This window comes from Pseudophryne corroboree, chromosome 11 (genome assembly GCF_028390025.1).
Source record: "Pseudophryne corroboree isolate aPseCor3 chromosome 11, aPseCor3.hap2, whole genome shotgun sequence".
NCBI lineage: Eukaryota > Metazoa > Chordata > Amphibia > Anura > Myobatrachidae > Pseudophryne > Pseudophryne corroboree.
Genome location: NC_086454.1, coordinates 91,983,242 through 92,010,486, shown reverse-complemented (window position 1 = coordinate 92,010,486; position 27,245 = coordinate 91,983,242). Strand labels below are relative to the sequence as shown.

General features: G+C 48.8%; 1 protein-coding gene across 5 annotated transcripts in view; it reads left to right on the top strand.

Annotated features, from left to right (window-relative positions):
- AMBRA1 (autophagy and beclin 1 regulator 1) overlaps window positions 1-27,245 on the top strand; it is a 154,321-nt gene that overhangs the window by 80,920 nt on the left and 46,156 nt on the right. For all 5 annotated transcript variants that reach the window (XM_063944524.1, XM_063944526.1, XM_063944525.1 and 2 more), the window contains exon 8: window positions 26,633-26,719. In XM_063944524.1, coding sequence (XP_063800594.1) covers window positions 26,633-26,719 — 87 coding nt within the window. The remainder of the gene's footprint in view (window positions 1-26,632; window positions 26,720-27,245) is intronic.

Sequence of the window (27,245 nt, the reverse complement as noted above, 5' to 3'; positions counted from 1 at the left end):
TCCCTTATCATCTGATTCTGTATCATGTGAACAATGCAGCCAATCTTCACAACTCAGTGAGGGGGCTGGGGGAGAGGGTCGAGCCTTCTTGGCTAGGTGCCATTAAAACTATGATGTCTGACATGTCATCACAACTCACTGCTAATTCTCAAAAGATTCAGCTACTACAGCAGGCTGTTGCAGACCTGGCTGCCAGGGTAGATGTTACACAACCCCCCCTCTCTAACTCAGAACCACAAAAGCGTGGTTTACCTGCTCTACTCTCTGATTCAGATGATGAGATACAGGAGGATGGGGAGGATTTGTATCCCGTTAGTGGGGATTCCCCATCTGCTCAGGGTATTGAACCCCTCATTCTGGCTATACGAGACGTGTTAAAGCTCCCTCTAGAGGATGCAGCAGTCATCTTTCTTTCCACAGAACAAGCCTAATGTCACTTTCCCTGATTCTACAGAGTTAGATGACCTGTTTAAGTTAGCCAGACAAAAAAAATACCAAGTGTCAAAAAGATTTTTGCACACTTTCCCATTTGCTCCTGAAGGTAGGAAATTCTGGAAAGAACCCCCGGGGGTTGACTTATCAGTCTCTCGACTGTCTGTAAAGGCGGTGCTGCCTGCCCCGGGCTCCTTTACCATAAAGGACCCTGGGGACAGAAAAATGGGTTCACTACGGCTGGCCGGCGGTCGGGCTCCCGGCGACCAGCATCCCGGCGCCGGGAGCCCGACCGCCGGCTTACCGACAGCTTGGCGAGCGCAAATGAGCCCCTTGCGGGCTCGCTGCGCTCGCCACGCTACGGGCACGGTGGCGCGCTACGCGCGCCACACTATTTTATTCCCCCTCTATGGGGGTCGTGGACCCCCACGAGGGAAAATAAGTGTCGGTATGCCGGCTGTCGGGCTCCCGGCGCCGGTATACTGAGCGCCGGGAGCCCGACCGCCGGCAAACAGAAGACCACCCCAGAAAAATAGACTACACTAAAGTCTATCTACACAGCAGCAGGTGTATCGCAAACGTTGGTCATAGCGGGTTGCTGGATGACCCATGCCATTCACACATGGGCTTCTCAAATTCAGGAGGGCCTCTTTGGGGATATGCCTCTGGTCACTACGGTGACTCTCCTGAAGCACAATCAGGACACTGCACGCGTCCTGTGTGACTCGCTTAAGGAGATGGGCAATATTAATGCTAGGACCTCTGCCATGGCAGTGTCGGCGCGCAGGGCCTTGTGGTTGCGTCAATGGATAGCGGACGCAGAGTCCAAGCGCAGTGTGGAATCTCCTCCCTTTTCTGGGGAATGGCTCTTCGGGGTTGAGTTGGATATGTGGATTTCTAAGGTTACTGCAGAGAAATCCACGTTTCTCCCTTCTGGGGCCCTCCTGGCTAGGTGTTCCTATCCGGGGCCGTCTGTCCAGTCCTTTCGGTCTAACGAGGATAGGGCTATTACTCCAACCTGTTTGTGGTACCAAAGCCGGACGGTTCGATAAGGCCCATTTTGAATCTAAAGACCTTGAACCCTTACCTAAAGGTTTTCAAGTTCAAAATGGAATCCTTGCGAGCAGTGATTGCGGGCCTGGAAGAACAGGAATTCATGGTTTCCCTGGATATCAAGGACACCTATCTCCATATTCCGATTTGGCCACCTCTTCAGGCTTATCTGAGGTTTGCACTGCTGGACGATCACTACCAGTTCCAGGCGCTACCCTTCGGCCTTTCCACCGCTCCGAGGGTGTTCACAAAGGTAATGGCGGAGATGATGTTCCAGCCCTGGGTCCAGGGGGTCAATGTGGTCCCTTCCCTGGACGATCTCCTGATAAAAGCAAGATTCAGGGAGCTTTTATTGCTCCATATCGACTGCACTATGGGCCTAATTCAGATCTGATCGCAGCAGCAAATTTGTTAGCGAATGGGCAAAACCATGTGCATTGCAAGGGGGGGGGGGGGCATATATAACATGTGCAGAGAGAGTTAGATTTGGGTGTAGTGTGTTAAAACTGAAATGTAAATTGCAGTGTAAAAATAAAGCAGCCAGTATTTACCCTGCACAGAAACAATATAACCCACCCAAATCTAACTCTCTCTGCACATATTATATCTGCCCCCCCCCCCCCCCCCCCCCCCCACTGCAGTGCACATGGTTTTGCCCATTAGCCAACAAATTTGCTGCTGCAATCAGATCTGAATTAGACTCAATTCAACTTCTGTCGCGCCATGGGTGGATTCTCAATTTACTGAAGTCCCACCTAGAGCCAACTCAGCGGCTCCTGTTCCTGGGAATGTTGCTGGATACTGTGGCCCAGAAGGTGTTCATCCCAGAGGGCAAGGCGAGAACACTTCAGGAGATGGTCCGCATGGTTCTCCGACCTGCTTGAATATCCATCCGTCTTTGCATAAGATTGTTGGGGAAGATGGTTGCCTCATACGAGGCGATCCGATATCGGAGGTTCCATGCCAGAACATTTCAATTGGATCTCCTGAGCAAGTGGTCCAGATCGCATCTTCAGGTGCGTCGGATGATACGGCTGTCACCTCAGGCCAAGATTTCCCTGCTGTGGTGGCTGCAGTCTTCCAACCTCCTGAAAGGCCAGAGTTTCGGGATTCAGGATTTCGGGATTCCTCCTCATGACGGATGCGAGTCTGAAGATGGGAAGCTGTCACCCAAGGGGTTTAGTTTCAGGGCATGTGGTCAGCCCACGAAGCCCTCCTTCTGATCAACATCCTGGAACTTTGGGCGATTTACAATGCTCTGCTTCAGGCATCTCCTCTACTCGGGGATCACACGATCCAGGTACAGTCGGACAACGCCACAGCAGTAGCATACATCAATCAACAAGGAGGGACAAAAAGCAGGGCCTGCATGCAAGACGTGTCAAAGATACTCTTCTGGGCGGAAAGAAATGCAAGAGCACTGTCCGCAAACTTCATTCTGGGAGTGGACAACTGGGAAGCAGACTTCATGAGTCGTCACGATCTCCACCTGGGGTCTTCACCATCAGGTGTTTCAGCAAATCATCGACCGGTGGGCTTGCCCACAAATCGACATGATGGCTTCTCGACTCAACAAGAAGCTTTGTTGGTATTGCTTCCGAACCAGGGACCCTTAGGCGAGGGCAGTAGATGCCCTGACATCGCCGTGGCGTTACCAGCTGGTCTACCTGTTTTTTATGATTTCATTGCTCCCACGGGTGCTCAAGCGAATCAGGAATCAAAGAGTCCAGGCAATTCTGATTGCCCCAGATTGGCCTCGGAGGGCGTAGTACGCGGATCTTCTAGACATGTCTGACGAAGACCCTTGGTCTCTACCACTAAGAAGAGATCTTCATCAAGGACCGTTCGTCGTCACCAGACTTACAGCAACTTCGTTTGACTGCATGGAGGTTGAGCGGAACATCCTAGCTCACAAGGGCCTTTCCAGAAAGGCCATTGCTACCATGGTTCAGGCCAGGAAGCCTGTGACGTCAAAACACTATCATCATATCTGGAGAAAAAATGTCTCTCTGTGCGAGGAATGCACGTATCCGCCTGCGGAGTTCCACTTGGGATGTTTCCTCAGTTTCCCGCAAGCTGCCGTGGATAAGGGCTTACGTCTGGGTTCCATTAAGGTCCAGATTTCAGCTCTCCATCTTCTTCCAGAATAATTTGGCAGTGTTGCTAGAAGTTCAGACTTTCTTGCAAGGGGTACTTCACATACAGCCTCCTTTTGTGCCGCCCACGGCACCCTGGGATTTGAAAGTAGTGTTGGAATTTCTACGGTCCTCCTGGTTTGACCTCTGATGATGGTAAAAGACAAGTACCTCACGTTGAAGACGGTGATGTTACTGGCCCTGGCTTCTGCTAGGCGTGTCTCAGAATTGGGGGCCTTATCGTGTTAAAGTCTCTACTTGGTCTTTTACGAGGACAGAGCGGAGCTCAGAACTAGGTGGCAGTTCTTGCCGAAGGTCGTCTCTGCGTTCCAGTTGAATCAACCTATTGTGTTTCCGTCAGGTTCTGGCGCTTCTGCTCCTCCGAAGGCATTGGATGCGGTGTGAGCCTTGAAGATCTATGTCAAAAGAATGGCTCAGATCAGAAAGATTTGTTCGTGCTATATGATGCACAGAAAAAGGGTTTCCCTGCTTCAAAGCAGTTTACTCCTCGTTGGCTTATTCTTACTATCCAAAAGGCCTATGTGTCGGCGGCCTTACCTTTTCCACAGTCTCTGAAGGCCCACTTTACAAGATCGGTGGGCTCTTCCTGGGCAGCTGCCTGTTCAATCTCTGCCTTGCAACTATGCCGAGTTGCTGCCTGTTTGGGGAAGAACACCTTTGTGAAGTTCTACAGGTTTGATTCCCTGGCCAAAGAGGATACCCAGTTTGGCATTCCCGCCCGTTTTGGAAGCTTTGGGACGTCCCCATTGTACTAAGACTCCACATTATCCCTTATGGATGCTAGAGAAAATAGGATTTTAATTACCTACCGGTAAATCCTTTTCTAGTAGTACATAAGGGATATTGGGTGCCTGCCTCCGTGCGTTGACTTTCCTGCAGGTTGTCTTTTCTATGCTTACCTGTTCAGCGGTTGCTGTTTGGTTACCAGCCATTGCTGGTTGTTTTATGTTACTGGTGTGCTGGTGTATAAATCTCACCACTCATTGTTATGTTCCTTCTCTCGAGTATGTCCTTTCTCCTTCGGGCACTGTTTTACCTATAACTGCCTGTGGGAGGGGGCATAGAGGAGAGGAGCCAGCACACCCAGTGAAGAAATTTAAAGTGCACCGGCTCCTTTGGACCCCGTCTATACCCATTATACTAAGTTTCTCCAATATCCCTTATGGACTACGAGAAAATGATTTACCGGTAGGTAATTAAAATCCTGTTTTCTCTATCGTCCTAGTGGATGCTGGGGTTCCTGAAAGGACCATGGGGAATAGCGGCTCCGCAGGAGACAGGGCACAAAAGTAAAGCTTTCCGATCAGGTGGTGTGCACTGGCTCCTCCCCCCATGACCCCCCTCCAAGCCAGTTAGATTTTTGTGCCCGGCCGAGAAGGGTGCAATCTAGGTGGCTCTCCTAAAGAGCTGCTTAGAAAAGTTTAGCTTAGGTTTTTTATTTTACAGTGAGTCCTGCTGGCAACAGGATCACTGCAACGAGGGACTTAGGGGAGAAGAAGTGAACTCACCTGCGTGCAGGATGGATTGGCTTCTTGGCTACTGGACATCAGCTCCAGAGGGACGATCACAGGTACAGCCTGGATGGTCACCGGAGCCTTGCCGCCGGCCCCCTTGCAGATGCTGAAGTAAGAAGAGGTCCAGAATCGGCGGCAGAAGACTCCTCAGTCTTCTAAAGGTAGCGCACAGCACTGCAGCTGTGCGCCATTTTCCTCTCAGCACACTTCACACGGCAGTCACTGAGGGTGCTGGGAGGGGGGCGCCCTGGGAGGCAAATGAATACCTAATTTGGCTAAAAATACCTCACATATAGCCTCCGGAGGCTATATGGAGATATTTAACCCCTGCCAGAATCCGTTAAGAGCAGGAGACGAGGCCGCCGAAAAAGGGGCGGGGCCTATCTCCTCAGCACACAGCGCCATTTTCCCTCACAGAAAGGCTGGAGGGAAGGCTCCCAGGCTCTCCCCTGCACTGCACTACAGAAACAGGGTTAAAACAGAGAGGGGGGGCACTAATTTGGCGATATGCTTATATATTAAGATGCTATAAGGGAAAACACTTATATAAGGTTGTCCCTATATAATTATAGCGTTTTTGGTGTGTGCTGGCAAACTCTCCCTCTGTCTCTCCAAAGGGCTAGTGGGTCCTGTCCCCTATCAGAGCATTCCCTGTGTGTGTGCTGTGTGTCGGTACGTGTGTGTCGACATGTAGGAGGACGATGTTGGTGAGGAGGCGGAGCAATTGCCTGTAATGGTGATGTCACTCTCTAGGGAGTCGACACCGGAATGGATGGCTTATTTAGGAAATTACGTGATAATGTCAACACGCTGCAAGGTCGGTTGACGACATGAGACGGCCGACAAACAATTAGTACCGGTCCAGACGTCTCAAAAACACCGTCAGGGGTTTTAAAACGCCCGTTTACTTTAGTCGGTCGACACAGACACAGACAGGGACACTGAATCCAGTGTCGACGGTGAATAAACAAACGTATTCCTTATTAGGGCCACACGTTAAAGGCAATGAAGGAGGTGTTACATATTTCTGATACTACAAGTACCACAAAAGAGGGTATTATGTGGGATGTGAAAAAACTACCATAGTTTTTCCTGAATCAGATAAATTAAATAAAGTGTGTGATGATGCGTGGGTTCCCCCCGATAGAAAATTATGGGCGGTATACCCTTTCCCGCCAGAAGTTAGGGCGCGTTGGGAAACACCCCTTAAGGTGGATAAGGCGCTCACACGCTTATCAAAACAAGTGGCGGTACAGTCTATAGATAGGGCCGTCCTCAAGGACCAGCTGACAGGAGGCTGGAAAATATCATAAAAAGTATATACACACATACTGGTGTTATACTGCGACCAGCGATCGCCTCAGCCTGGATGTGCAGAGCTGGGGTGGCTTGGTCGGATTCCCTGACTAAAAATATTGATACCCTTGACAGGGACAGTATTTTATTGACTATAGAGCATTTAAAGGATGCATTTCTATATATGCGAGATGCACAGAGGGATATTTGCACTCTGGCATCAGGAGTAAATGCGATGTCCATAACTGCCAGAAGATGTTATGGACACGACAGTGGTCAGGTGATGCAGATTCCAAACGGCACAAAGGTGTATTGCCGTATAAAGGAAGAGGAGTTATTTGGGGTCGGTCCATCGGACCTGGTGGCCACGGCAACTGCTGGAAAATCCACCGTTTTTTTTACCCTAAGTCACATCTCTGCAGAAAAAGACACCGTCTTTTCAGCCTCAGTCCTCTCGTCCCTATAAGATCATATCTGCCCAGGGATAGAGGAAAGGGAAGAAGACTGCAGCAGGCAGCCCATTCCCAGGAACAGAAGCGTTCCACCGCTTCTGACAAGTTCTCAGCATGGCGCTGAGACCGTACAGGACCCCTGGATCCTACAAGTAGTATCCCAGGGGTACAGATTGGAATGTCGAGACGTTTCCCCTTCGCAGGCTCCTGAAGTCTGCTTTACCAAGGTCTCCCTCCGACAAGGAGGCAGTATGGGAAAAAATTCACAAGCTGTATTCCCAGCAGGTGATAATTAAATTACCCCTCCTACTACAAGAAAAGGGGTATTATTCCACACTATATTGTGGTACTGAAGCCAGAAGGCTAGGTGAGACTTATTCTAAAAAATTTTTTTTGAACACTTACAAAGGTTCAAATCAAGATGGAGTCACTCAGAACAGTGATAACGAACCAGGAAGAAGGGGACTATATAGTGTCCCGGGACATCAGGGATGCTTACCTCTATGTCCCAAATTTGCCCTTCTCACTAAGGGTACCTCAGGTTCGTGGTGCAGAACTGTCACTATCAGTTTCAGACGCTGCCGTTTGGATTGTCCACGGCACCCCGGGTCTTTACCAAGGTAATGGCCGAAATGATGATTCTTCTTCGAAGAAAAGGCGTCTTAATTATCCCTTACTTGGACGATCTCCTGATAAGGGCATAGTCCAGGGAACAGTTGGAGGTCGGAGTAGCACTATCTCGGATACTGCTACAACAGCACGGGTGGATTCTAAATATTCCAAAATCGCAGCTGATCCCGACGACACGTCTGCTGTGCCTAGGGATGATTCTGGACACAGTCCAGAAAAAGGTGTTTCTCCCGGAAGAGAAAGCCAGGGAGTTATCCGAGCTAGTCAGGAACCTCCTAAAAACAGTGCATCATTGCACAAGGGTCCTGGTAAAAATGGTGGCTTCCTACGAAGCAATTCCATTCGGCAGATTTCACGCAAGAACTTTTCAGTGGGATCTGCTGGACAAATGGTCCGGATCGCATCTTCAGATGCATCAGCGGATAACCCTATATCCAAGGACAAGGGTGTCTCTCCTGTGGTGGTTATAGAGTGCTCATCTTCTAGAGGGCCGCAGATTCGGCATTCAGGATTGGATGCTGGTGACCACGGAGCCCAGCCCGAGAGGCTGGGGAGCAGTCACACAAGGAAAAAATTTCCAGGGAGTGTGATCAAGTCTGGAGACTTTTCTCCACATAAATATACTGGAGCTAAGGGTAAATTTATAATGCTCTAAGCTTAGCAAGACCTCTGCTTCAAGGTCAGCCGGTATTGATCCAGTGGGAAAAACATCACGGCAGTCGCCCACGTAAACAGACAGGGCGACACAAGAAGCAGGAGGGCAATGGCAAAAACTGCAAGGACTTTTCGCTGGGCGGAAAATCATGTGATAGCACTGTCAGCAGTGTTTCATCCCGGGAATGGAAACTGGGAAGCAGACTTCCTCAGCAGGCACGACCTCCACCCGGGAGAGTGGAAACTTCATCGGGAAGTTTTTTCCACATGATTGTAAACCGTTGGGAAATACCAAAGGTGGACATGATGGCGTCCCGTCTGAACAAAAAACGGGACAGGTATTGCGCCAGGTCAAGAGACCCTCAGGCAATAGCTGTGGACGTTCTGGTAACACCGTGGGTGTACCAGTCGGTGTATGTGTTCCCTCCTCTGCTTCTCATACCTAAGGTGCTGAGAATTATAAGACGTAGAGGAGTAAGAACTATACTCATGGCTCCGGATTGGCCAAGAAGGACTTGGTACCCGGAACTTCAAGAGATGCTTACAGAGGTATTATGGCCTCTGCCGCTAAGAAGGGACTTGCTTCAGCAAGTACCATGTCTGTTCCAAGACTTACCGCAGCTGCGTTTGTCGGCATGGCGGTGGAAAGCCGGATCCTAAGGGAAAAAGGCATTCCGGAAGAGGTCATTCCTACCCTGGTCAAAGCCAGAAAGGAGGTGACCGCACAACATTATCACCACATGTGGCGAAAATATGTTGCGTGGTGTGAGGCCAGGAAGGCCCCACAAAGAAATTTCAACTCGGTCGTTTCCTGCATTTCCTGCAAACAGGAGTGTCTATGGGCCTCAAATTGGGGTCCATTAAGGTTCAAATTTCGGCCCTGTCGATTTTCTTCCAGAAAGAATTGGCTTCAGTTCCTGAAGTCCAGAAGTTTGTCAAGGGAGTATTGCATATACAACCCCCTTTTGTGCCTCCAGTGGCACTGTGGGATCTCAACGTAGTTCTTGGATTCCTCAAATCACATTGGTTTAAAACCAGTCAAATCTGTGGATTTGAAGCATCTCACATGAAAAGTGACCATGCTCTTGGCCCGGGCCTGGACCAGGCGAGTGTCAAATTGGTGGTTTTTTCTCAAAAAAGCCCATATCTGTTTGTCCATTCGGACAGGGCAGAGCTGCGGACTCGTCCCCAGTTCTCTCCCTAAGGTGGTGTCAGTGTTTCACCTGAACCAGCTTATTGTGGTGCCTTGCACCTACTAGGGCAGTGTTTTTCAACCGCTGTGCCGCGGCACACTAGTGTGCCGCCAGCGGTTGTTAGGTGTGCCGCCGCCAGAGATCCCTGCTGCCCGTCCCCGTCTGCTGCCGTCTTCACTTTACATGACCGCGTAAGAGCTGCCTGCGCTGCCCGATAGTGATACTGATTTACAGTATTACTATCGGGCAGCGCAGACAGCTCTTCCGCGGTTATGGTATAGTGAAGACAGCAGCTCTCCTGCGGGCCCGTCCGTGACCCCTATGACATGACGTGGCGTGACTCATAGGTCACTTACACATGATCACCATCCCGCCTGGTAGTTTCCCTTCGTGGCCCGTGCTGCTCTGCTCCTCACTGCTCCTGCCGCTAAGGGGGAAAAGAAGAAAAGGTTTGGGCCAGTGCTTTATAACTACGACAGACAGTGTGTGCAGTGCCATTACTATGGGGGTCAGTGTCTCTGGGGGCATTACTTTGGGGGTCAGTGTGTTTGGTGGCATTACTGGGGGGGTCAGTGTGTTTGGTGGCATTACTGGGGGGGGGGTCAGTGTGTTTGGTGGCATTACTGGGGGGGTCAGTGTGTTTGGTGGCATTACTGGGGGGGTCAGTGTCTCTGGTGGCATTACTGTGGGTGTCAGTGTCTCTGGTGGCATTACTATGGGGGTCAGTGTCTCTGGGGGCATTACTGGGGGGGTCAGTGTGTTTGGTGGCATTACTGGGGGGTCAGTGTCTCTGGTGGCATTACTGTGGGTGTCAGTGTCTCTGGTGGCATTACTATGGGGGTCAGTGTCTCTGGGGGCATTACTGTGGGGGTCAGTGTGTTTGGTGGCATTACTGGGGGGGTCAGTGTGTTTGGTGGCATTACTGGGGGGGTCAGTGTGTTTGGTGGCATTACTGGGGGGTCAGTGTGTTTGGTGGCATTATTGTGGGTGTCAGTGTCTCTGGTGGCATTACTATGGGGGTCAGTGTCTCTGGGGGCATTACTGGGGGGGTCAGTGTGTTTGGTGGCATTACTGGGGGGTCAGTGTCTCTGGTGGCATTACTGTGGGTGTCAGTGTCTCTGGTGGCATTACTATGGGGGTCAGTGTCTCTGGGGGCATTACTGTGGGGGTCAGTGTGTTTGGTGGCATTACTGGGGGGGTCAGTGTGTTTGGTGGCATTACTGTGGGTGTCAGTGTCTCTGGTGGCATTACTATGGGGGTCAGTGTCTCTGGTGGCATTACTATGGGGGTCAGTGTCTCTGGGGGCATTACTGTGGGGGTCAGTGTCTCTGGGGGCATTACTGGGGGGGTCAGTGTGTTTGGTGGCATTACTGTGGGTGTCAGTGTCTCTGGTGGCATTACTATGGGGGTCAGTGTCTCTGGGGGCATTACTGTGGGGGTCATTGTGTGTGGTGGCATTATTATGGGGGCAATGTGTGCAATTACTGTGGGGGTCGATGTGTGCGGTGGTATTACTATGGGGGGTAATGTGTGGAATTACTGTGGCAGACAGTGTGTTCAATTATTGTGCATTATTTCAATAACTGTTGGGGACAATGTGTGTGTGTTTTACCCCTTGGGGACAAATATGTTTGTTTTATTTCCCTGAGTGATTTTTTTTTCCTGTGGGGTACCGATGGTGTGCCTTGGCAATTTTTAAATCTTGTTCAGTGTGCCACGAACTGGAAAAGGTTGAAAATCACTGTACTAGGGACTTGGAGGACTCCAAGTTGCTAGATGTTGTCAGGGCCCTGAAAATATGTTCCAGGACGGCTGGAGTCAGGAAAACTGACTTGCTGTTATCCTGTATGCACCCAACAAACTGGGTGCTCTTGCTTCTAAGCAGACTATTGCTAGTTGGATGTGTAATAAAATTCAGCTTGCACATTCTGTGGCAGGCCTGCCACAGCCAAAATATGTAAATGCCCATTCCACAAGGAAGGTGGGCTCATCTTGTGCGGCTGCCCGAGGAGTCTCGGCTTTACAACTTTGCCGAGCAGCTACTTGGTCAGGGGCAAACACGTTTGCTAAATTCTACAAATTTGATACCCTGGCTAAGGAGGACCTGGAGTTCTCTCATTCGGTGCTGCAGAGTCATCCGCACTCTCCCGCCCGTTTGGGAGCTTTGGTATAATCCCCATGGTCCTTTCAGGAACCCCAGCATCCACTAGGACGATAGAGAAAATAAGAATTTACTTACCGATAATTCTATTTCTCGGAGTCCGTAGTGGATGCTGGGCGCCCATCCCAAGTGCGGATTATCTGCAATACTTGTAAATAGTTACAAAAATCGGGTTATTATTGTTGTGAGCCATCTTTTCAGAGGCTCCGCTGTTATCATACTGTTAACTGGGTTTAGATCACAAGTTGTACGGTGTGATTGGTGTGGCTGGTATGAGTCTTACCCGGGATTCAAAATTCCTCCCTTATTGTGTACGCTCGTCCGGGCACAGTACCTAACTGGCTTGGAGGGGGGTCATGGGGGGAGGAGCCAGTGCACACCACCTGATCGGAAAGCTTTACTTTTGTGCCCTGTCTCCTGCGGAGCCGCTATTCCCCATGGTCCTTTCAGGAACCCCAGCATCCACTACGGACTCCGAGAAATAGAATTATCGGTAAGTAAATTCTTATTTTTAATTACCTACTGACAAATCCTTTTCTCGTAGTCCATAAGGGATACTGGATGCCCACCTCTGTGGCTTGCGACTTTTCTGCAAGGTTTTGTTCTTGTGTGAAGTTGTTTCAACAGCTGTTTCTGTTGTGTTTTGGGGGTGTAGTATGGTATGCCGGCGACCAGCATACCGGCGCTGGGAGCCCGACCGCCGGCATACCGACAGCGTGGCGAGCGCAAATGAGCCCCTTGCGGTCTCGCTGCGCTCGCAACGCTACGGGCACGGTGGCGCGCGTTATTCTTCCTCCAGGGAGGTCATGGACCCCCACGAGGGAGAATATCTGTCGGTATGCCGGCTGTCGGGATTCCGGCGCCGGTATACTGTGCGCCGGGATCCCGACAGTCAGCATACTGGAGACCACCCGTGTTTTGGACCCCTTCTATACCCCATTGTACTAAGGTCCCCAGTATCCCTCATGGAGTACAAGAAAAGGATTTTCCGGTAGGTAATTAAAATCCTCTTTCTTTTTTTTCTTTTTTTTTGTACCATACTATTTCAATATATATGTAAAAAAATGTTCAGTCACCACAGGTGTAGATTGTCTACAGACCGGTTCAGACTGCGGTAACATTAATGACTTGAATTGTCACCACATTAATAATTCAACCAATGTGTTATATGCGCCAGTTTTGTCCCACAGATGGTCAGACATGCCCACAACACTCTGTGGATGCCCCCGTTGCAGGCTGACACGGCTGCTAGCAGCACACTTTACTGTTTTATATTAGAGATCAGCTGTTTCCCACAAACCGTGGGAGCAGCCATTTTGTGCACTGAATCTCAGGATGCAATATATCAATTACCCTGAAACCAGTTTAAATCACAGATGTACAGAATGCCTGAACTAGTGGCCCTGGAAATGAAACCCGTCACTTTCCGGAGGCACAAAAGAGCTGACCCAGTAGTCGCGGAACTGCTGTGGTACTAAAGTCATATCATCGGTTCCTAGTAAACAGGCTGCAATCTCGAGTCTTTACAGCCACAAGATGGCTGCCCTCATTGTGCGTGCGTGCGTGCGTGAGTGAGTGACAGGTGCCTTGTAAAAGTTTTCCATGTTGTTTTGAAACCAAGAATGTTCCAATTTGTCATCTTTGGCCTACAGCCTAACAATATGTGGTCAGAGTCTGGATGCTAATTCTGTTTGCAGAGTAAACAGCATGGAAACTTCTACTCATGATAATAAATCCAGATATGTACAAGAATAAATCTCTCTGCTCACAATATGGCAATGTGCAAAATCTTGATAGAAAACAGTGATGGGAAATCATACAGCGAAAGGAGCCATATTATCCTGTAATCTCCTGGCTGATGGCGCGTTCCTTATGTCTGACCTTTGCCCTATGCGCATATCCACAGTCATCTGTTTTTATATATATATATATATATATATATATATATAATGAAGAATAAGGGCGGCACTCACGCAGACTGGTGCAGGTGTAGAAAAGGTCAGTTTATTGTTCCGACATGTTTCGGGGACTAGCCCCGTCCTCAGGGCCTTAACAACCCAAACTGAAAATTGGACAGACATATATACCCTACCCAAAACAAACAATCATGATAAAATGCCACTCACCTGCTCCACGGCGCCATCCTGTCATCCGGATGCCGAACAGTGCTGTCACGTCGCTCACCCCTGGCGTCATCCAGCAGCGCCGCGTCTCCATCACCTAGGTAACCAGACGCTACTCACGCTTGGCGATGGGGGATACTCGGTAATCCCACGCTGACGGCCCGTGATGTCATCTGGCGGCGCTTTGCAGTGCTGTTGCCGTGGCAACTACTTAAACTATACAACAAAGACAAAAACATACAATAAGTGCATATGTACAGAGCATTACGACCCTACCACCTTGATTGGCAATACATAGTGCATCTCAGTTGAATACTAGACACATATCAAAATATTAATATGACTATATCAAAATAACATATACTACAATAGTCCTACTCTGGCCTGTGTATCCATCATTAATTCGCAAGAGACTAAACCAATGATAATGAGTAATGAAATACCTGGACAATATATGAATAGTATATGGTCTATTACTATCCTCAGTACTCCTAACCAAATGGAATAATAAAGGTTTACAAAAAACTCTGAAGGCCAAGGTTTTCATTCAGGCCTCGTGGAGATAAGGTCCCCAGTTTATAAATCCATCTGGACTCAAGCTGTAATAACACGCGATCCCTATCGCCCCCTCTAAGAGTCTTAGGGACTTGATAACCCTAAATTGCCCTGGGTTAGCAGATTTACCACGGCCACTAATAGGAATATTAGAAAGGCTAAAGCACTGTGGCCAATCATACAGACGGAGGGAGCTCTGTCATCATTGGCCCATACTTCCTTATTGCCTAGCCATACTAGGGGCCGTAATATTGGCGACCATATAGTTAAACTAGATGTTACCCAACTTACCAGTGCACAAGAAACCCACTTTTTGAGAACCAAATTGGGTTGTTTCAGGTGCTTGGGTTGCGCTACCTGCAATACACTAATGACAGGCAACACATTTAATCATCCGTTAACTGGGAAGAAGATTCCCATCAAACACCGTCTCACATGTACTTCCACACATGTGGTGTACCTTCTGACGTGCCCGTGTGGTCTTGCCTATGTGGGCAAGACCATACGTCAGTTTCGTGAACGCATGGCCCTACATAGGAGTGCCATTAAAAAAGCCTTAGAGAAAGGTCACAGTGACCAACCTTTTGCCCGTCACTGTTTGGAATATAAACATGGGGTGGCGAGTATTAGGGCTATCTTGATCGATCAAGTCCCTAAGACTCTTAGAGGGGGCAATAGGGATCGCGTGTTATTACAGCATGAGTCCAGATGGATTTATAAACTGGGGACCTTATCTCCACGAGGCCTGAATGAAAACCTTGGCCTTCAGAGTTTTTTGTAAACCTTTATTATTCAATTTGGTTAGGAGTACTGAGGATAGTAATAGACCATATACTATTCATATATTGTCCAGGTATTTCATTACTCATTATCATTGGTTTAGTCTCTTGCGAATTAATGATGGATACACAGGTCAGAGTAGGACTATTGTAGTATATGTTATTTTGATATAGTCATATTAATATTTTGATATGTGTCTAGTATTCAACTGAGATGCACTATGTATTGCCAATCAAGGTGGTAGGGTCGTAATGCTCTGTACATATGCACTTATTGTATGTTTTTGTCTTTGTTGTATAGTTTTAAGTAGTTGCCACGGCAACCGCACTGCAAAGCACCGCCAGATGACATCACGGGCCGTCAGCGTGGGATTACAGAGTATCCCCCGGCGCCGACCGTGAATAGCGTCTGGTTACCTAGGTGATGGAGACGCGGCGCTGCTGGATGACGCCAGGGGTGAGCGACGTGACAGCACTGTTCGGCGTCCGGATGACAGAATGGCGCCGTGGAGCAGGTGAGTGGCATTTTATCATGATTGTTTGTTTTGGGTAGAGTATATATGTCTGTCCAATGTTCAGTTTGGGTTGTTAAGGCCCTGAGGACGGGGCTAGTCCCCGAAACATGTCGGAACAATAAACTGACCTTTTCTACACCTGCACCAGTCTGCGTGAGTGCCGCCCTTATTCTTCATTCTATTTACTGAGGAGATATACCTCTGGGAGGGCACCGCCTAGTTCTATATACCTCTTTCTCTCACGGCCTAGTTCTGTGCTGCCTGCATTTCGTCCCTTCTCTCTCTCTCTCTCTCTCTCTTATCTGGCTTTGCGCTCTCTCTCTCTCTCCCCTTTATCTGTTGTCTCTGAAAAGAAGCTTAGCTCCGGGCCCCTTGCAGTCCAGGCAAGTTGCCGTTTCCATGCAGCGCTGTTTTAAACCCGCTGTCACAGATAAGTTTTTAGTAACGTTAAACACAATTCAGCATCTTTCCTTGCCCTCAATTCCATTCTTCCACTCTGGAGAATGCTAGCCCGCATCACCTGTCTCTTTCAGAAGTGAGGGGGGGGGGGGGGGGGGGGGTGGCGGTAGAGCAGCGTCTAATGCAGACGGGCTCTACCAGTGCTGTGTCTTCCACTCCTTTGTTAGTCCTAATAGAATATGTAAATTCCAGTCGGAGAGAAAATGGAACATTTTTTAATGAAACTACAAGTACAAAAGCTCTCCGAATCAAAAGGAAAATCCCTGCGCCTCCGAGTCAGCCGCTTTGGCTGGGAGCTGTGTAGAGAAGTGCCGCAGACGGTGAATGGTCCCTGTCGCCTCACGTCTCATCCTGCTGAACCGGTTCATCTTATTGTTACTATTTCCCATATCAGAGAATACCGCTCATTGTGCAGGCTACAGGTCTCTCCATGTACAGCTCTGTCCATGTGCTTCTCAGCCCCCTCTGTGCCTGCTGTGTGCAGACACACACTGAATGGCACTCTGATCCATGGGGCAGTTTCAGGCATGTCTTCTAGGGTAGCAGTACGACCTGTAGTCTATACATCTAGTTACTTGTCCAAGGAGCCTTCTCCAATTAGAGCTAATTGGGAGTAGTCACTTTTTCCCTTACGTCCCATAAGCTTCTTCCTCTGACAGTTCAGCTATGAAAAGAGAGGCTCGCATTCAGACAGCTGTATCATCCATGTACGTCTTTGTTGCTATTGGGTATAAGAGCCTTTGCATTGTAGTGCAGTGGTTAGCATTGCTACCTCACAGTAATGGGGTCATGAGTTCAGCTCCTGGACAAAGCTGTATTTGTGTGAAGTTTGTATGTTCTCCTTATGTTTGCATGCATTCCCTCAAAAGGGGCTCTAGTTACTTCCCACAAAATCGTCCCCCCCGCCCCCTAACCCCAACATAAGCATAGGGCAAGGTTACTTAGTGTCTGACATTAATGGACCCCTGAAATGCAGCTGTTAGCTCCAATGGAGGCAGGGACTAGACTAGAAACAGAGGGGGTAATTCAGTCCTGATCTGCGTTTTCGCACAGCGGGAGATCATGTCTGTACTGTGCATGCGTATGCACCGCAATGCGCCGGCGCGTTGGACGACTGCACTGGTGCATAGCGACGGGATGGTGTGAAAAAAGCAATTGCACGGGCGATCGCAAGGTGACTGACAGGAAGAGGCCGTTCGTGGGTGGCAACTGGCTGTTTTAGAGGAGTGTCCGGGAAAACGCAGGAGGATCCAGGCGTTTGGAGGGAGAGTTTCTGACATCAGCTCAGGCCCCGATCAGCACTATCACATCGCAGCAGCTGAGTAAGTCCTGGGCTGAGCAGAAACTGCACAAACTGATGTTTGTGCAGTTCTGCTACAAATGCGATCGCACCCCTGCACACACTCCATACACTCTCCCTGTAGGCGGAAAATTACCTGATCACAGGGATGCAAACAACGCACCCTAGCGATCAGGTCTGAATTACCCCCAGAGTGTATTCAAGGTGGCTGTCTGACCCTCTGCAGCAGTGTAAAGTGGTTTGAGACCAACTGGAACAAAGCCACTATATAAAGAAATAAACAGCTTACAGTATAGGGACCACTCCCAACCTTAGTGTAGCTGCAAGTGGCACTGCTTCTTGGGGTGTGAGCTTGCCCCTGTAAAGTCACCGTTTGTGGCTGTGTCTGTGCTTTTGGCTTTATATGTCAGCTGTGCTGGGATTTTATATAGTCAGAGAATTCACCCCGAGCCTCTGTATAATGTCCCCTACCCTCCCTCATGTCTGCCTTTTCACCAGGCGGAAAATCTGCTCCTTGCAGCGGAACATTCTTCATTTAATGGAATTTAGAGCTTGGAGTTTGGCTGCGTAAAAATAGGATTTTAATTACCTACCAGTAAATCCTTTTCTCATAGTCCGTAGAGGATGCTGAGGTCCACATTAGTACCATGGGCTATAGACTGGTCCACTAGGAGCCACTGGCACGTTAAGATTTTAAGAGTGTGGGCTGGCTCCTCCCTCTATGCCCCTCCTACCAGACTCAGTCTAGAAACTGTGACCGAGGAGACGGACAACTTTGAGAGAAGGATATTACACAGATAGTGGCGAGATTCATACCAGTTCACACACACAAGGCAAACCAAGCTAACCAGCTTGAAAAATCAGCAACAGCTGAACGATATTACTTAACCAAGTAACTGACAATGCTAAATTACTTTGTCGTATAAACAACCCTTTATGAAGTCTAAGAACACTGTACGCTGTTTACTTAAGAAGTATCGTATGGGTACGCTAGTTGCGTAACGATCGCTCAGCCGTAGGCGAGACGCTCAAGCGTCACGTTCGCTCACGGCCCAGAGATCACAGGACAGAATGATTTGCTATGGCGTAGCGGTTCGCTCGAGACCACGAGGAGATCACCAGCGGCGCAGACGCTCACAACGCTATACTTTTATGTCTAAACCCTATACCAATGAAATACACAGAATACCTTAATGTGTATAAAGGGTGTAAGTGCAACCTTGTGTAACCTGACTAACTACAAAGCTGCTTGAGCGTCACCGACGCTCAAGTGAACACATTACACTATAGGAAATACACAGATACTGGTTTAGGGTCCAAAGCCTATTAACTGTATTATATCTAATATACTTGTAAAAGAGAATCACAGTACAAATGATACACTACAATATAACAGAGACTACCTAACCAGATAACTACACAAGAAATACAATACAATACAATTACTATTTATGGGAAAATGGAAGGGGAAGAGAAGAAGAGAGAGATAGAGAGAAATGGCTCATGATAACCTTAAATAAGAGACAACATGGTTGCAGATAATACTACACATGTGAGAGACAATCGCTGCGCAGTTAGTCAATGCTGAATACAGCATGGGATGGAAGCTAGACTCCATTTTGAGAAAACTCCCATAATTCAAAAGACTGCACCACATGCCTGAAAGGGGGAGGGGAAGACATCCAGCAGCAGCCATTTTAGATTTGCAGGTCCAAACACATGGCACTCTATACTACACCACAATCACATAGCAGAAAACACAAGACTCCATTTTCTTCCAAAATGTCCAAGCCTCAAAACAATGCATATGTTCTGATTTTACAATTCCAAACCATCTAAAACACCTTTCACAATGTAATCCAACTTCCTAGAACCATCTCATAATTTCACATCCCAAACAACTTCAGTATCTCAATAACCAGAGCATATTCATCACAAGACCAGATCACAATGTAATTAACACAAACGTAACTGCATGGTGGTATTTATGATTAACAGGATATATAGTATAACTAACCAGCACAATCTATTTTAAATCTCCATAGACAAACAAATACCACAAATACTATGCTACAGATTGTATACTGTTCCAATTCATCACGGACTTCACAGAGTATCCACAAACACCCAACAATCACACAACCAAGTTACAATATCCTATTTAAACCAGAAAGCAATCAGTCTGTTTCCTTATCTAGCCATGTGAGGTTCAATACTTAGCCTTTAGTTTGGAGGATGTCCTGGGGATTTAGCCGCCATGCTGCTGGGTGCCAGGTAGCTGTGTGTGTGTGTGTGTGAGTGTAGCTACATTACATCTGTTCTCTGAGGCCACACCTGACCACTACCTTCCTGTTTGACCAGTACCTGGGGGAGGGGTCTTTCTTTCTCCTTTGTATTGAGTCACTATTCTCTTTGTATATGCTAATCAGGTTCAGCCCTGAAAACTTAGTAAAAGGTTGTCTTGAGCATCCATTGTTCTAACAATATGATCTTAGCTTTTATACATATAATCATATCTATCTGCTGCAATGTCCCACAACAACACAACAGGCCTCAAACTAACCCACACCTCATTCTGCTTGCTTCAATACCAAACATGATGTGTTTATCTGGTTCGGTTCGAATGATACACATCCATGACATTAATTCATCAGCCAATTCTAAATCTCCATTATGTCTGGTGTTTGCTGTGCTCGCTGCGCATATTTGCAAGTATAGCGGCTTATATGTGTGCAGTTTATATGGTCTCTCTATGTAATATTTTTGACTTTGACATAACAAAACAGTACTTAACCAAGAAAGAAGCAGTACTGAACTAAGTAACCACTGCAGGATCATGAAGCGCTGGGCGGGCGCCCAGCATCCTCTACGGACTACGAGAAAAGGATTTACCGGTAGGTAATTAAAATCCTATTTTCTCTTACGTCCTAGAGGATACTGGGGTCCACATTAGTACCATGGGGATGTACCAAAGTTCCCAGAACAGGAGGGAGAGCGCGGAGGCTCCTGCGGAACTGATTGACCAAACTTCAGGTCCTCAAAGGCCAAAGTATCGAACTTGTAGAACTTTGCATACGTGTTCGACCCTGACCAAGTAGCCGCTCGGCAAAGTTGTAAGGCCGACACACCCTGGCCAGCTGCCCAGGAAGAACCCACCTTACGATTAAAGTGGGCCTTAACAGACGTAGGACACGGCAATCCTGCCGTAGAATACGCATGCTGGATAGTGAACCTGATCCAGCGAGAGATCGTCTGCTTAGAAGCAGGACACCCAAGTTTCTTGGGATCATACAGGACAAACAGAGAGTCCGATTTTCTGTGACGAGCAGTCCTCCTCACATAGATTTTCAGAGCCCTTACAACATCCAAGGACTTTGATGAAACTGAGGAGTCAGTAGTAACTGGCACCACAAGAGGTTGGTTGATATGAAATGCCGACACAGCCATCGGACGGAACTGCTGACGTGTCCGGAGCTCAGCTCTATCTTCATGGAAGATCAAGTAGGGGCTCTTACAAGACAAAGCCCCCAACTCCGAAACACGTCTAGCAGAAGCTAAGGCCAATAAAGTGACAGCCTTCCACGTGAGAAACTTGACCTCAACCTCCTGTAGAGGTTCGAACTAATCCGATTGTAGGAACTGTAACACCACGTTAAGATCCCAGGGCGCTGTAGGCGGCACAAAGGGAGACTGGATGTGCAGAACCCCTTTCAAGAAAGTCTGAACCTCAGGGAGGGAAGCCAATTGTTTCTGGAAGAAAATGGATAAGGCCGAAATCTGGACCTTTACGGATCCCAACCTCAGGCCCATATCCACACCTGCTTACAGGAAGAGGAGAAACCGTCCCAGTTGAAACTCCACCGTAGGAAACTTCTTGGATTCACACCAAGATACATATTTTTTCCAAATACGATGGTAATGTTTAAACGTTACTCCTTTCCTAGCCTGTATCAGGGTAGGAAAAACCTTGTTCGGAATGCCCTTCCAAGCTAATATCTGGCGTTCAACCTCCATGCCGTCAAACGTAGCCGCGGTAAGTCTTGATAAGCGAACGGCCCCTGCTGCAGCAGGTCCTCCCGAAGAGGAAGAGGCCTCGGCTCTTCTAGCAGTAGATCCAGAAGATCCGCATACCAAGCTTTTCTTGGCCAGTCCGGAGCAATGAGGATCACCTGAACTCTTGTTCTTCTTATGAGTTATAGAACTCTTGGAATGAGTGGAAGTGGAGGAAACATGTACACCGACTGCAACACCCACGGAGTCACTAGGGCGTCCACCACCATGGCTTGCAGGTCCCTCGACCTGGAACAATACCGCCGAAGCTTCTTGTTGAGACGAGAGGCCATCATGTCTATTTGAGGTACACCCGAAAGACTTGTCATCTCCGTGAACACCTCCGGATGGAGTCCCCACTCTCCTGGATGGAGATCGTGTCTGCTGAGGAAGTCCACTTCCCAGTTGTCTACTCCCAGAATGAAGATTGCTGACAGCGCCAACGCGTGTTTTTCTGCCCAAATGATGATTTTGGTTACCTCTGACATTGCAGCTCTGCTCTTCGTTCCGCCCTGTCGGTTTATGTAAGCCACCATCGTTACATTGTCCGACTGCACCTAAATGGCTCGATCTCACAGAAGATGGGCCGCTTGGAGAAGACCATTGTAGACGGCTCTTAGTTCCAGAATGTTTATTGGAAGGCTGCATTCCAGGCTTGACCACCTTCCTTGGAAAGTTTCCCCCTGAGTGACTGCGCCCCAGCCCCGGAGACTCGCATCCGTGGTTAGAAGGATCCAGTCCTGAATCCCGAACCTGCGGCCCTCCAGAAGGTGAGGCAGTTGCAGCTACTAGTGGAGTGAAATCCTGGCTTTCAGCGACCGACTTTATTCTCTGGTGCATGTGTAGATGAGATCCCGACCACTTGTGCAGGAGATCCAGTTGGAAGGGCCGATCATGAAACCTTCCGTACTGTAGAGCCTCATAAGAGGCCACCATCTTCCCCAGAAGGCTAATGCACTGATGAACCGAAACCCGGGCTGGCTTCAGGACATCCCGGGCCATTGTTTTGTATCACCAATGCTTTCTCCTCCGGCAGAAACATCCTCTGCACTTCCGTGTCGAGGATCATCCCCAGGAAAGACAATCTCCTTGTCGGCTCCAAATTTGACTTCGGAAGGTTCAGGATCCAACTGTGTTCCCTGAGCAAATGAGTCATGAGAACTATGGACTGCAACAACTTCTCCCTGGACGATGCCTTTATCAGCAGATCATCCAGATATGGGATTATGTTCACCCCCAGTCTGCAGAGGAGAACCATCATCTCTGCCATCACCTTTGTGAACACCCTCGGTGCTGTGGAGAGGCCGAATGGCAGTGCCTGAAATTGATAGTGACTGTCCAACAGTGCAAATCTGAGAAAAGCCTGGTGCGGCAGCCAAATCGGAATGTGGAGGTATGCATCCTTGATATCCAGGGATACCAGAAATTCTCCCTCCTCCAGAACTGAAATCACTGCTCTGAGAGACTCCCGTTTTGAATTTGAACACCCTCAGATAAGGGTTTAACGATTTTAAGTTAAAAATTGGTCTGACCAAACCATCCGGTTTCGGTACCACGAAAAGGTTTGAATAATAACCCTTGTTCTGCATATGAGGTGGAACTGGGACAATGACCTGTGACATTTCCAATTTTAGGATGGCTTCCTGTAGGATAGCCCTGTCTGCCAGCAAAGCTGGTAAGCCTGATTTGAAGAATCGGTGAGTCTGTACCCCTGGGACACAATATCCTGTACCCAGGGATCCAGGCTGGACGACACCCAGACGTGTCTGAAACGTCTGAGTCTCGCACCCACCAACCCCTCCTCCAGGCTTTGCGGTCCACCGTCATGCTGAGAATTTTGAGGTACCAGAAGCAGGTCTCTGTTCCTGGGAGCCTTCGGGTGCAGGCTATTTGGATTTTGCACGACCACCTCTAAAGAAAGTGGTATGAGGCTTGGACTTTTTTGCCTTAGCGGTCCGAAAGGACTCCGGCACAGCTGAAGGAAATGGTTTCTTCATAGAAGGTGTAGCAGAGGGAAGGAAAGGTGACTTACCCGCTGTTGCCGTGGAAATCCACGCATCCAACACTTCCACAAATAGAGCATGATCTGTGTAGGGTAGGTTCTCCATACTTCTCCTGGATTCTGCGTCTGCAGACCATTGGCGTAGCCAGAGTCCCCTGCGGGCTGAGACTGCCATGGAAGATATCCGTGCAGTCAGCGTACACAGGTCCTTCATGGATTCCACCATGAACCCCTCAGAATCATGTATGTTACATAAAAACAATTCAATGTCACTTCTATCCATTGTATCCAAATCCTCTAGTAATGTGCCTGACCTCTTTACTATGGCTTTAGAAATCCATGCACAGGCAATAGTGGGCCTTAACGCCACCCCTGAAGAAGTGTAAATGGATTTAAGCGTATTGTCAATCTTACGATCAGCCGGTTCTTTTAACGCGGTAGATCCAGGAACAGGTAAAACCACCTTTTTAGACAGACTGGAGACAGATGCGTCAACAATGGGTGGGTTTTCCCATTTTTTCCTATCTTGCTCAGGGAAGGGAAAAGCAACCAGAACCCTTTTTGGGATTTGTAATTTTTTCTCCGGGTTTTCCCAGGATTTTTCAAATATAGCGTTTAATTCAGGCCTGGCCAACCTGTGGCTCTCCAGCTGTTGTAAAACTACAAGCCCCATCATGCTTTGCCACAGTTTTACTATTAGGGAATGCTAAAACTGTGGCAAGGCATGCTGGGATGTGTAGTTTCACAACATCTGGAGAGCCACAGGTTGGCCATGCCTGGTTTAATTCCTTACACGCAGGGAAGGTTAGCGAGGCTTTCTTATTTTCAGTGAAGTAAGCCTCCTCAACCTGCTCAGGTGTTGTCATTAATGTTTAACACATCTCTGATGGCCTCAATCATGAGCTACAGTCCCTTAGCAAGGGATGCCACCCTCCTCAGCACATCCCCATCACCGTCTGCAGTAACAGAATCCGTATCCGTGTCATCTTGCATAATTTGGCAAGTGCACGTTTCTGCGGGAACATGCTAGGGGATTTTGCAGGAATAGGGACAGAGCCTGATCAAACTGCCATAGACTTCTTCAACACCTGAGTTTCAGTCTCAGTATTAGCTACCCTAGTAGAGATCCGAGAGATCATTCCTTTGATAGAAGATAACCACTCAGGTTCAACAATACGGACCTGAGACAAAGCATTTCAATCCTGTGTACAGGGAATGGATCCCTCCTGAGAGGAAACATCCTCTGCAGCATATGACACAGAGTCCCTAGACATAGCTATGTGAGTTATTAAACAAACACACACACACACACACACACACACACACACACACACACACACACACCGACACACACACACACACACACACACGGAAATGTCAGACACAGTTTCCCCCAAGTATGCCACAGAGATTAGAGCCAACCCACACAGCGCTTTTTGAGGTAGAACTAATAAAACTACCAGCACTGTCTGTGTACCTTAATAGACTACACAGACTTTACACAGCCTCCCCCCCTCCTTCAACCCCCTGGTACTGCACAGGATAGCTGGAGTTGCTTGGAGGGACAGCACTCCCTGTTAGCGTCTGTTGTACAGGAATTGCAGGCATGAAAATGGCGCTGAAAGCTGCTGGGTCCGCTCTTAGGAGAAGCTCCGCCCCCTGAACATGGCGCTGCTTTCCGCTCTAAATTATATTATACTGGCCTGAGGATTTCTGTTGGCAGCTATCCGGGGACCCTGACAGGCTTGCTGACCAGTGTAGGGTATAGGCGCTGGCTCAGGGTGCCCCTCACAGCGCCGCACCATGTACCGCTGAACCCCGGAGCGCAGTTAGTACTGCGCTCCCTACCCTGTTGCCGCCATCTTTACACCGGCTCCCCGCTTGCCAGGGGCCGGTGACTCACTCACCACTGAAGTCTTCTGGCTCTGTAAGGGGGTGGCAGCATGCTGCGGGAGTGAGCGGTCGCCTGGAGTGGCTAACGATCAGCACCCTCAGGAGTTCAGTGTCCTGCCAGCGGAGATAGTGGCTCAGACCCCGCAGGGCGGACACTACTCCCCCCCCCACCCCCCTCCTTACTCCCTCGAAGCAAGGAGGCTGTTGCCAGCAGTCTCCCTGTAAAATAATAAACTCTAAGATAACTTTCACTAGAGAAACTCTGTAGAGCTGACCTAGCTGTGACCGGCTCCACTGGGCACATTTTCTAAACTGAGTCTGGTAGGAGGGGCATAGAGGGGAGGAGTCAGCCTACACTCTCAAACTTTTAAAGTGCCAGTGGCTACTTGGGTATCTGAGATCAGTGAGCAGAGAGAATACTGAATGCAATAAATGTCAGTGCAATGGTCAGCCTATACTGGTTGTTGGGATCCCGGCCCACCGTATACCGGCGCCTGATCCCAACAACCGGCATACCAACACCTTTTCTCCCTCTTGGGGGTCCACGACTTCCCTGGAAGGAGAATAGATAGTGTGGTGCGCTCATTTGCGCCCGCCCCGCTGTCGGCAAGCCAGCGGTCGGGATCCCGGCACCTGTATGCTGGCCGCCGGCAACTCATACCACACCCAGCAGTACTTGTAGCCACCACCCACCACCTCAGGCAGGTTAGCGGACAGGGGAGGGGTGAAATAATTATCCTGTCTGCATTCTGATTGTCAGTCATGTGACCGCCGGAATCCCGACCACCGGTAAACTGTATCACACCCAATTGATAGTACTGTCCCCAGGAGCACAGTATGCTGTGTGCATGTAACAGGGAAAGTGGTGGCTGTAGCTAGACCTTTACTGTGACACCAGTAAGGGGGGTACACACGGAGAGATCCGTTCTTAAAATCTAAGCAATCTGACTAGATTGCTTAGATTTTAAGCACGGATCTCTGGTGTGTATGCCCCCAGCGATAGCGATGCGCAGCTTTGCACGTCGCTATCGCCGGTGCTAGATTGGCCGCATGCCATGGTGAAATGAGCGCCCCCCCTTTCCTACTCGCTCAGCACACATCACGCTGTGCTGAGCGGAGTGGAGAGATGTGTGCTGAGCGGTCTGTGACTGATCACTCAGCACACATCTCTGTAGTGTATACTGGCCTGTACACTCTGACAAGTGATTGGACACTGACCGCCCCACACACACACTTTTCATTTATTACTTCTATCGGAGACTGCTGAAAGAATTAGTTTTGGAGAGCAGCTGTCTGCTCAGTACCTCATGGTTCCCCATGCAGTATTCACCTCTACACTCTCAGCTGTTCCGGTGAGGGACAAGTGTTTGGTCCAGTCGATTGAACTTATTTTAAATCTTTCATCTCTGTTGCAGGCGGCTTCTGGAATCATCCCTGATCTCTTTGTCCCGCTACGATGGCACTGGTTCCCGGGATCATCCCATTTACCCCGACCCAGCCAGGTAACATTCTCTGGTTCTGTTCTAAAAAATCAAGGTTACACATTGCATCACATCAATAGACCAGGAGCTAGTGACATACAAGCGCTTTGTCCCCTGGTGGCAGTGTGGCACAACATTTTTGAAGATCCACAGTTGACATGGTGACATACAGTAGCTTATTTTAATCTATTTAAGCCCTAACCGTAACATAAGCTAATGGTCATTCTAGCATCCTGCACTTGTCACAACCCATGCAGATCCTCTTCCCTCCCTGGGGAGTTGCTCTCTGCCCTGGTGCTTCTAGCACACTCTGGTCTGTATCTCAGCACTGAGCTACAGACCAGAGTGTGATAGAAGCACCAGAGCAGAGAGAGACACCCTAGGCAGGTGACAATGCTAAATTCCTTGTCGTATAAACAACCCTTTATGAAGCTAAGAACACTGTACGCTGTTTACTTAAGAAGTACCGTAATGGTACGCTATTGGCGTAGCGATCGCTCAGCCGTAGGCGAGACGCTCAAGCGTCACGTTCGCTCACGGCCCAGTG